Raw genomic sequence first — 12,176 nt, 5'->3', positions numbered from 1 at the left:
AAAGGGCTTATATCTGCCTTTAATAATATTTTTGCTAGTGCGATGTGCAGTGTTTTGTAATATGGTAAACTAGTGATGAGTAAATCCTAAAAGTCCCCTTATTTAACAATGTTTGCACATGTGAAAGAACAGAAGACGCATCTTGATTTTGGTAACCTTTCCTTTTCCATTTTTAGGTGTGATAGACCAAAAAGCGACAATCCTACTGTAGTTGGTATTTGGGATAAAGTACTTGTTATAACGGGGAAAACAAAGGAGACCATTAAGTATCCTTATCTTGTGACTAGGATTGATTCCTATAATCATAAATACCTTCTGCTGTCAGAACATAGTATCAAAAGGACCATAATAGGCCATCAGGTCAGTACGAAAGTCCAAAGACATACAGCAATGAGCCATTCCACTCTCTCACCTTTATCAGCACAACTTTCCAGAAATTGCATGTGATTTCAGCACCAGAGTTTTGTTAGAACTTGTCTTTGAGAGTGAACACTTTTAGGATTGGTGTGAAGGAAGCAAGAAAAATGTCTGCAACAGTGTTTTCTCTTGTGGAACAACGTTGATTCGAGTCATGGAGAAATCATTGTTGAAATCTCATTATCATTTTTCATGCTTAAAAAAGTGAGCACTATACTGTTGTTCTAGGACAGAACAAAATCAACAAAACATAACTGCTATTGCAAAATGGTTGCAGTAAGTTTCTATCTCTAAAACAGGAAAGTGAGACAAAGGTAAAATCAAAGACTTGAGAAAAATGAAGTTGAAACAAAAAATGTTCTGGGTTATCCCGAGTATCCATTACTGAATATACACAAGGATGAAATGTACAGATTGTGGTCTCTTCAGGACTCAAAATGAATGGGAAGCAAGTGAGAAAATGGAATTGACATGTAAGGTCAACCATCGCCATATTGAAAGGCAGAGCAGGCTTGAGGGGCTGAATGGTCTCGTCCTCTTTCTTACATTTTAATAAAAATTAAGAATGATAATCTGTGTTGGATCTACTTTGCTGTTAAGTAAAGTGGTCTGTCACTGTCTTACTGAAAAGTAAGTATTTGTTTGCAGTCACTTTTGTTTTACCCTTCTGTCCATTGTACAATCCATAAATGTTGTGTTTTAAACATTTGAAATTAAATCTTTAACTGAAGTTCAGATTTTATCAAGATGAGGATGTTCACTTAGTGCCTGAGGTCGATGGTGTTCGAATCATTAGTTCTTCTAATCATGAATTTCTACATGAAGTCCCACGTAAGTTCTGCGCTTATTCAGTAAAAAGTGATTCAGTAATGGGCAGCTCTGCTGCCTCACAGTGCAGGGAGCCGGGTTCGATTCCAGCCTCTGGTGATTTTGTGTAGAGTTTGCGCATTCTCCCCGTGTCTGCCTGGGTTCTCTCTGGGTGCTCCGGTTTCCTCCCACAGTCCAAAGATGTGCAGGTCAGGTGGATTGCCTATAGTGCATTAGTCAGAGGGAAATGGGTCTGGGTGGGTTACTCTTTGGAGGGTCGGTGTGGACTTGTTGGGCCGAAGGGCCTGTTCCTACCCTGTAGGAAATCTAATCTAAAGTGGTGGTATTAGATATTTGTACTTTAACTTTGCAAGTGTACTATTTGTAATCCTGGAGCGTTCTAATAGAAACAAAATACTGGAAAAATGCAACTTCTGGAGAGCAATAATATGTAAATAAAAATGTTTTGAGTAATGTACGTTCTTCGTTTGGAACGCTATTCAAATTTTATCTCTCTCCGATTCTTCCAGACCTAATTTGTATTTCTAGCATTTTCTGTTATTTCAAAACATAATTTATGTCTCTATCTTAAGCTTCTAAATTATCCTTGGTACCCCATGTGTAATTAAATTTACACTGTAATTGGTGTAAAGATTACCAAACAAGACTCTGGCAATGTCACTTTCAGGAGGGTCATTTCTAGTCTAAGCACACTATGACTCTTTTCCATGCCATCATTACCTCAAAACTTGGTTATTCCAATGAAGTCATGGCTTTTCTCCCATTTTTATCCTTAGTAAATTTGAGGTGTTCAAAAGCTCTTTTGCCTGTGCCATACCCTGCACAAGTCCCACATCATCTCTGTGCTTGCTCACCCACATTTTCATCCAGTCATACAAGGTCTTAATTCCAAAATTCCCATTCTTGGTGTCCTTCCCTTTTTGTGTACTATCCTCTGATATGAGTTATATTTTCCTCCCAACTCTGGTCTCTTGAGCATTCCAAATTGCTCCACCATTAGTGGTTGTGTCATCTGTTGTCTATATCTCAAGCTTTGGAAAACTTTCCCTTCACCTGTTTGCCCCTCTATGTTGCATTTTTCTTTTAGGTCCATCTTAAACCCTACTTTGACCAAGCCTTTGGTCATCTGATCTGATGTTTCTTTAGTGACTTGATGTCATATATTGTTTTATAAGACCCCTGTGAAGCAGGGAAGGACATTATGATAAAGATGCTATGTAAATATAAATTATTGCTGATACTATGGCTTACTAGCAACTTCAAAATCAGAAGTGTGAGCCAATCTGTTGCTAGGTTATGTTGGGCAAAGTAGGCAGTATATTTCAAAAACAACTCATATCAGAAATGCCCTTTCTTTAAAAAATATCACATGGTTTGAAACATTTCAGAGCAGATATTCATGTTGTACTATGCTTCTAGAATTATGTAACCATTTTAACTTGAGGTGCTGGCATCTCTTTAAATATCATTTGGTGATAGATACATGATTCTACTAACTTCTTGTCATTGAATTTCGTCTTTGCATTTAGCTGCTTGTCAAGATATTTTCAAAATTGCCTCAATGGCACCTGGTGCACTTCTGCTGGAAGCTCATAAAGAGTATGAGGTATGTTGTCCTGTTGTCTCTACTTTTACATATAGAGTAATTGCTCAATAATCAAAACTGTCTATTTTGACAGATCAAAATTAAAGAAACAATGAGGATTTGATGCATGAATGTTTTATCTTTCACTGTAAACTTCAAGGAATCCAGAACTCCCCTGTCATATCCCGTAATAGACCAAACCCCTTTTATCCCCATCACCCTAATCTTGATGAATGGAAGTGTTTACTGTTGCTTAAACACTCCATGAACTCACCCCTTCTATCTCTAAAATTTCCTCTTTTACCCTCCACTCCACCATTTGCCTCCAATCGAATTGGCCGCATGCTCAGGAATTCCATTTCCAGGTGTTCATGTGTGTTGAGCAGGGCTGTCTACTCTTTGCTAGGACTCCACCAGAATTGCGAATTGATTTCCCAAACCTGTTGCTCAGTAAGTAAATAAGGGCCACCCAAACCTCAATTCAGCAACAATATTTCTGAAACATTCCCTAGATTTGGTCTCCACAGCACAGGCAAATGCATGCTCTGTATCTATGCCAAGGCTGGCACTTTCTGCTGTAATTTTATTTTTTTGCATCCTTTTGTATGCCTCCTGTTCAGAATGCAGGCAGAGGGGATGGTTTAGAAATCTTAATGCTGAACTGACTTAAATGATATGTACCTTTTTGAGAAGTGCCCCAAACACTGAACCCGTGCTCTTTGTGCGATTTCTCTATTTGGTTCAGGTCAGTCTGTGCCAGATGGTTTTTACTTGTGAAGTGAAATAAAGATCAGTTATGTCTGAAGCTCCATTTTAAGAGTTGGCACCAAACCTGAATCCTTGGAGCTGGTTCGAGAGATCAGGATTATGAATAATGTCCTTGAATTAATGGGGTTTGACACTTCTTTGGAGGAAAAAAGTTGCATTTTTATTTACATCTTGCTGGATTTAACTTGTGAAATAATTTTTGGAGAGAATGTCATTTTTTTGTCTGTTAAATTAAATGTAATCCTAATTTGTATTCATAGAAAGAGAGTCAGAAGGCAGATGAGTATTTACGAGAGATCAAAGAGCAAAACCTTTTGTTTGAAGCTGTGCAGCAGTGTATTGAGGCAGCAGGCAATGAATATGAACCTGAGATGCAGAAGTCTCTGCTGAGGGTAAGAATGGAATAATACACATCTTGCAGATATTTTAAAAGGAAATCAAATAACTCAATCAATTTGGTTAACCATGATATGCCTTGAAAAATCTTTGCTGGCTTTACTTTATCAATTCACATTTGTTCAAGTAACATAATTTTACCCTGGAGGTTTGTATCTAAAAGTCTCCTCACCGCTATGGGTCAAGCTGACTGACCTGCAGAGGTTGAGTTTATTCTTGCAACAATGTTACTTTTTTTGAACAATGTAGAATAGACTATCCTTTATTGTCACATCCACTCCAGTACAGGAGTACAGTGAAAAGTTTTTACAATAGCTGCCTCTAATGGCGCCATCTTAGACACAAGTACCTAGGTACAAATCTTGGATACAAAAGAGGACTAAAAGGAAAAGTAGTAGCATTGCTTAGTGTTTTTAAAAAAAGTTAGAAGCAAGATAGTTATAACATAGTTAAAGGATTGATACTACAGTCCAGTAAAGAATTTCAGATCAACATTATATTGCAGCAGCTGAGTGAGCACATGACATGACCTCCCATCCCAGGCCCCAGTCTCGCTGTGCTCAAAGCCTCCAGTCTGCTCCGTCAGACACTTAGCTACATCAAGGTGGTAAAAACAATGACTGCAGATGCTGGAAACCAGATTCTGGATTAGTGGTGCTGGAAGAGCACAGCAGTTCAGGCAGCATCCAAGGAGCTTCGAAATCGACGTTTCGGGGGGAAAGGCTTTTGCCCGAAACGTCGATTTCGAAGCTCCTTGGATGCTGCCTGAACTGCTGTGCTCTTCCAGCACCACTAATCCAGAACTTAGCTACACCAAGGTAAGTTGTGCTGCTCTGGGACTCACTTTTCCTTCCGTGGATCTCCAGGACTCGTTTTCCCTCATGCTAATCAGGGGAAACGCTTCCTCTTGTGCTGTTCCGGGACAATGTATAATATTTCTAATTCTCCAGTCTTTAGGCATTACCCTGTATCCAAGGGGAATTGGAAAACTATGACTAATACTTCATAATTTCCTCCTTTGCTTTCCGTATTATTCTAGGATGATCCTCATCCATCTTGGTAACTTATCAACTTGTAAAAGTATAGCCTTCCCAATGCCACCTTTTCATCAGTTTTTAATGCACAGGTTTTGCAAGTAATCCTATAAATGATTTAGATGGGAATACATGACTGAATAAGGGGAAATTTTCATGCTTGTTTTTAAAGCTCAAATCATCCAGCCTTAGGAGACTTTCCAAATTTACATATGAAACCTTTGAAGTTAGGCAATTGTGAACTTTTGGTTCTACTTTAATAAGATTTACAGTATTCTTGAAGCAATGCATGTTTTGTTCTCTTAAAGTTTTGAATCAAGCATGGAATTTTAATTTCTGATGTGCAAATTAATAACTATGAACTTATTTATTTTCAACATTATTGAACTGAAGGTAACAGTAGAAAGCAGGTTAGAGTGTTCTCAGATCCTAAGGGTTCCATATGGATTTTGGGTTTCTGTGAGCCTGTCATTTGACTTCTGTCTTTTATGAACATGGTCTTTTATATATTAAATGGAAAAATTTCAGCAGTAATCACGGTCCTTACTTTGCTTTGGGCAGCTGGCATCCTTTCTGAAGTTAACTCATGACATGGTTCATTATTTTTAAAGACTGCAAAGAAATATGTAAATTTGCAGAAAGTCACTCAAATGCAAGATAGTGAAAACTATTGGAATAAAGCATTTCTCTGATCAATGAATGAACTCGTTAAGATGATTATAAGCTGCCAAACCAGAAATTTCACTGGTAACATACATTCGAAAATTCTTTTGGATTATGTCATTGATTTGCTTAAGCGTGCAGCCACTTGAATTTTTTTTCACAACTATATATGCATTGTAGTTTAAAAGGCTACCTGTGCTTCGCTTGTGTGGTAACTTTTGGGTTGCTAGGCGGGTGCAGAGTTTAACGGGGACTTGGGTTCCAAGTTCTATTCCTATTTCATGTCTAGTTCCTTTTACATGAATGACAAGTAACATACTCCGGTGAATTTCAATATCCATAAATTGACAGCTACTATAGTGATACTCACGTAAGTTAAACTCTGCCAAAATTCATCATTTACGTTCACAAATTAAGGATAATTATTTTGAATAAAGTACCATAGGTAGTTATAATTGGGTACATCAGCAAGAAATTAGCACTTGAGTAGGAGCATATTGATAAGGGTGTAATAAAGTTAATAATTTATTTTCATGCCTTAGAAAGTAATGTCATCATGTTATGTGGATAGTGGCATCAATTTAGAATTATCCAACAAAGAGTATTGTTTCAAAATATTTTTCTTCTGTGGCCCTGAGGTGGTTGAAATTTCAGAAGCCTTTCATATTTATTTCTTTAATCTCAAAATGAGAGGCGTTAAATTTAAATTCAAGTGTGCAATATATAGTGAGCTTGGTGCTGTTTACTTTGTTCACAGGCAGCCTCTTTTGGTAAATGCTTCATCAGCAACTTTCCACCGGATACATTTGTGAAGATGGCCCGAGATCTACGTGTATTGAATGCAATGCGAGACTATATTGTCGGCATTCCTCTTACTTATCCCCAGTATCCTTGTATGTGATCTATGACTGGAGTGGTTTAGTCGCACAATGATTTTAATGAAACGTGGCATTTTTGGATCTGCATATGTTTTAACAAAAGATTGTTATTTCGTTTCCAGTTATTTATTTAATTAGATATGTTATAGTCTGAAAATTCACAAGCAGAAATTTAAAAATTCGACAGAGAGGACCCACCATCAGTGGTTAACTAAAGTTATTAAGAAAAATATCAGACTTTAGGAAAACACATTTAACTGCGTAATGGTGAATGGCAAATTAGATGATAGGTCAGAATATTAAAAACAGAGAATAACAAAATCTCAATCTGGGTGAAGAAATTAAAAGCATGATGGGAATGTAGCTACAAATATAAAAACAATAGCAAGAGTTTCTACAGATACTTGAGAGAACCAGTAAGGAATGTGAGTGTTGGACCTTTTAGAAAGTGGAAATGGGGAGTTATTAATGGATAATAAGGAAGTAGAGGATAAAATGAGCAAATATTTTGCTTCTGTCTTCACTAAAGGATACAATGCAATAATAGCTGTAAATCAGGTGAAAGGGAGAAGAAGAAACTTAGTGAATCTAAAATCACCAGAGAAGTGGTACCAAGCGAATGTATGGACCTGGAGGCTGACCAATTTCTGGTTTCAGATGGACTGCACTCTAGGGTTTTAAAAGCGATGGCTAACGGGGTGGAATACCAAATTTTCATTATCTGTAGGATAGGGGCATGAATTTCCTGCAAATAACAGAAAAGCAGACACCACCACTATATAACTCTCCTGTCGACCGTGATGGACCAAATGATCAGACCAGATGAGTCTGAGAAAAATAAAAGATCGGGTCTGAGCCTGCCGTCATGAGCTTGCAGATCCACCAGTAGCGAATCTGCAGTTAACAAGGACTCAATGTAAATGCATAAGTGTTAATTTTCTAAAATTCCCCAGGTTCAGGAAAGGTTCCATCAGACTGTGAAGTAGGAAATATAACTCATCCATTCAAAAAGGGAGGGAGGCAGAAAACAAGATGTACATTCATTGTCACATGTACTTACATGGATATAGTGAAAAGTTTACAAAGTTGCCACTTACAGCCTCATTTTTAAGTACACATTCTTCGGAATAAGTTAGAAAAATAAAGAAATAAAGTTCAGATTTACATTTCTTCCAAAGAGAGAAGTGGAGGCAGCAGTCCAAGCCAGGGTATCAAAGGTTATTAGGGGTAGCTGGGAATGTGCAAAACAAATAATCTTATTAAATCACAGAGTCGTCTCAAGGGGTTGAAGTTTATCTTTGCTTCTATTTTGAAAGTTTGTAAATATATGTATTATCTGTCAATTTTCATTCGTTATCATTCCTATTAGAATTTTTATTCCTTATTTAGAATAGAAGTTCAAAGTTTGTGAGAAGATTTGTAGCTCGGGTGCTCATTGTGGTTCTGTTCACAGAATTTGTGTTGCAGATGTTTCGTCCCCTGTCTAGGTGACATCCTCTGCTTGGGAGCCTCCTGCAAAGCGCTTCTGTGTTGTTTCCTCTGGCATTTATAGTGGTTTGTCTCTGCCGCTTCCGGTTGTCAGTTCCAGCTGTCCGCTGCAGTGGCCGGTATATTGGGCCAGGTCGATGTGTTTGTTGATAGAATCTGTGGATGAGTGCCATGCTTCTAGGAATTCCCTGGCTGTTCTCACTGCAGCGGACAGCTGGAACTGACAACCGGAAGCGGCAGAGACAAACCACTATAAATGCTGGAGGAAACAACACAGAAGGGCTTTGCAGTAGGCTCCCAAGCACTGAGGATGTCACCTAGACAGGGGACGAAACGTCTGCAATACAAATTCCCAGCTCGGCAATTAGAATAGAAGTTATTTTCAAGATGGAATCAAAAATTCAAAGTTAAATTTTGAATTATAAGAGGTTATAGAGCAGTCTTGTTGCTGTAATAGCAACACTTACTGTTTTCATTTGCATGTCTTAGCCTCTCATGCCAGTCTTGATTGTCATTTGATGTTGTTTCCCTTTGGTAGGTAAAGTCTGCTAGCTGCTGAGCTAATAGATATGTATTGAGTTTGTTTTTGGGTGAAGACCTGACCATTCAGGGTTTCTAGGACCCAAGCTTCTATACGCTGATCACCATCATGAGGCTGATGGTCTGGGCGAATGTAATGTTCCAAAGCATCTAGTCTCACCATTAGGAGGAAGTATTACTATAAGTGATATCAGCAAGGATAATAAAAAAGCAAAGCATCCAGTTGAACAAAATTTGTAAGAAATTTATATTTCGATGAGCTCACTATATAGATCTGTTATAAAGTAAAATTTACATTTCATGGATTTCCATCGCTTGAGTATGTGTTTGGAAGACTGTGATTGATTTAATTGACCTTTTAAATGAGCAATTAAAGAAAGCTGTCATTTCATCCTCGAGATTAGGTCATAGTATTGAAATTATTTGTGTTTTCTTCGTTTTAACAGTAGTAATGAGACATCAGAGTTGTTGATGTAGGCTGACAGCATTAATATTTTGAGGTTTTTGGTATTTTGCAGAACAACAATAGGAGAATATTGGATTATGCTAATTTAATAACGAAGCGAAAAATGTTCATGTGATTCTATATTTGGGAAGCACTTGCTGATCAGTCATGAGCTCTCTAATGGCTATGCTATTAGACAATTTAAGATAATCAGTTGATTTTGTAATGTAGCCCATTTACAAGTGACATGCATTCATAAGCATATCCTAAAAGCATGAGTCAGAGTTCTTATTCTTCATGGCAACATCTCAGCCAGTTAGTGTTGACTTGCCAATTATTCATCACTCCAGTAGAATAAATTGTTGTGATTATTTTAAAGTTTGATTTCTTGCATTTCTTCTTAAGTGCACGATGAACAGTTTAGTAACATGTCTCACTTTTCAACAGGATGTAACTGTGGAATATCTCTGATTTTGGAATTTTGTGAAGGGGTGTTATCTGTTACATTTGGTTCTCTTTTGTTTCATTTACCGATCTTTAATATGTGCTAAACTTGTGGTATTTAATATAATTTGTTCAGAGCCTCTTGTTTTGGGCTAGTTTTATAAATTAAAGCTGGTAATAATTTTTTCAAGTTTTCCTCAACTTATCATTTTAGATATAAACAGCTCACTATTGAAATTCTAATAGACAGGTATCTTGAAAAGTACTCAGCATGTCTATATTTAGAATGATTTGCTTCAAAAGTGCAGTGAGCCTGTTTGCTGTTAGGAAATAATGGCTGATTAATTTTAATCACAGCTTTCTTCAGATTTGCTGCTGAGCTGGCTGTTCAATGTGTAACAATACATTTGGAATAAAATTATTATATTTTACAAATGTTTTTGCAGAGATATAGCTAACCAAAGTCATATCATATAGTTGAATACAGTTCTACATTTGACCACTTTGTAGCATATGATATTTCTGTAATTATCAACATGTTATTAGGGAATGGTATGGTTTCAGTCTAGTTTATTTTTTTCCTTTCCTCAGATTAATTTTGCGTAGATTGTACCCTCTTGCAATAAGGATTTGTAAATACATGAAAATATCAGAATTGCAGGGAGCAAGTCGGATCTTGGCTCACTGGGCCTGTTATAAGGTAACTGGTACAACCTTGTTTCTCTCCTCAGGAATAGGTGATCAGAAATCTATCTTTATCTTTACACTTCATTGAAATTAAATATCTCTACTATTTATGGTCATGCAGCTTTCAACAGCTTGCTAAGACTGCACTGGTCATTTTAAAGAGTCGGTTGGTAGTGCAGAACTTGAGTATACCTGAAAAGCACAAATTTTGTTAAAGCTTAATGTCTTGCACTCCTTGGGATAATTCACAAGAATACCAATTCAAGGGGAAAACCCATACTTATACTGCATGAGAGGAGAGTGCTGATTATCAAGTGGAGGCATTGTCATGGAGAATGTACCTGTTCATGCTGACTGACAGTTAACTATCAGGCTTTGTTGAAATTTTAATCTAGGTAGGTTGTGATTGATATTGCCCTGAGAAATGAATCAGCACAAAACTGTCACCTATCATGTTGAGTTGAATCAGTTGTATTCTTTTATCTGTAATGAAGAGGGCCCTGAATATTCAGTGCATAATGTGGTATATGAATTTCACTGCTGGTGTGATGCCAGACATGTAGGTTGTTTGTCCAATTGGCCGATCATATCAAACAGCATATCTTTTGGCTGTTCACAACAAGCTAGGTACTGCCAATACCTAAGCAACTCGCTTCCAAGACCTTTAACACAGTGTCTAACATTAAATTCAATTCTACAGTTGGACAACGTATGCTGGATAATCCTGAGTGGGTGAAAGATTATGCTGACAACCAATTTAGGATTGTCAGTTGGGCTTGCAATGTGGTACGCTTGCATATAACGGAAGCTACATGTATTTACGCTCAGAGCCCTGCACTTTGCAGACAGAAATAACATGCACGTGCATACTGCGTCTGATTCAACTCATCAAACTGTTGGCTGGGGGTTCATTTCTCAGCAATGCTCTGACCAATCAAAGTCAATCAACCTGGTATAAAATGTAAACACAGTTTGTACCTGTCAGTCAGCATTAAGGGGTGAATAACAATACCTCCATCAATCAGAGTAAGCTTACCAAAGTCGTCAAAATATTATTGACCTATGGTATTTTATATCTGTGACCCAAACTTTAAGCAACAGAACATTTTTGACATCCGAGAGCCAGGACTGCAGTTGCATTTCCCCTGTGCAACCTAGTGAATAGTTATCAAAAAAGTGACTACCTAATGGTATTGATGGGCTATTAACCCAGGTATCTAGGTAATGTTCTAAGAACTTGGATTCAAGTATCATTACAACAGATGGTGAAATTTTAATTCTGTAAAATGTGTCTGTCATGAAGAGATCCCTCTTTGTCCAAGAGGCTGTTATACCTGCCTATACCTGCTGCATTCTCAACTGACACTGCCTTTCCCCAGTGGAAAGCTTTGCTGGATTATTTCACATTTCTCTCAGGCACATTACCTATACTTTTGCATTTCGCTAGTTCCCACATTTGAGAGCAATCAGAAAGAAGGAAAACTTCACTCCATCTTCACTCCATCATGGGATGGGTCTGAAGTAGTCACGGAGCTGAAACATTAGCTTTGCTTTTCTCCACAAATGCTGCTTGACTTGCTTAGATTATACAGGCTTTTTCAAGTTTGTTTCTAATTGTTCGAATCTAAATATTCAGAGTAATTTTAATTCGTTAGTGAATGTCCCAACAGTCCTGAATATATACATTATTCAGAAACAACTTTGCTAATTAGTCTCTTTGCCATGTGTAAGGGATTTGTGTAAGTATTGCCCTTCAATGAGCAATTGTCTTCTATCCATCTTTAATCCACAGGTTCAGCAGAAGGACGAGCCTGATGACAGCATTGCTCGTGCAATCAACCACAAACTTGGGGACACTCCTGGTATTTCCTATTCTGAAATTGCTGCTAAGGCTTATGAATGTGGTAGAATAGAGCTAGCGATCAAGGTGAATGCAATTCAATCTTTTCTCTAACTTCATGTTATAATTCCCTATTTTAAAACTGTTAGCTATTCACTGCATA

General features: G+C 37.5%; 1 protein-coding gene across 1 annotated transcript in view; it reads left to right on the top strand.

The window, feature by feature from the left end:
- The window catches only part of vps16 (VPS16 core subunit of CORVET and HOPS complexes), a 66,040-nt gene that overhangs the window by 35,056 nt on the left and 18,808 nt on the right, over positions 1-12,176 (top strand). Inside the window, exons 9-16 of the mRNA XM_043692977.2 lie at positions 177-266; positions 1,154-1,248; positions 2,775-2,851; positions 3,859-3,990; positions 6,449-6,576; positions 9,701-9,736; positions 10,078-10,186; positions 11,966-12,100. Of these exons, the coding sequence (XP_043548912.1) occupies positions 177-266; positions 1,154-1,248; positions 2,775-2,851; positions 3,859-3,990; positions 6,449-6,576; positions 9,701-9,736; positions 10,078-10,186; positions 11,966-12,100 (802 nt within the window). The remainder of the gene's footprint in view (positions 1-176; positions 267-1,153; positions 1,249-2,774; positions 2,852-3,858; positions 3,991-6,448; positions 6,577-9,700; positions 9,737-10,077; positions 10,187-11,965; positions 12,101-12,176) is intronic.

This window comes from Chiloscyllium plagiosum, unplaced genomic scaffold (assembly GCF_037043375.1).
Source record: "Chiloscyllium plagiosum isolate Xiang-an unplaced genomic scaffold, Cpla_swu_hap1 HiC_scaffold_7, whole genome shotgun sequence".
Taxonomy (NCBI): Eukaryota; Metazoa; Chordata; class Chondrichthyes; order Orectolobiformes; family Hemiscylliidae; genus Chiloscyllium; species Chiloscyllium plagiosum.
This window is presented reverse-complemented; position numbering and strand designations above follow the sequence as displayed.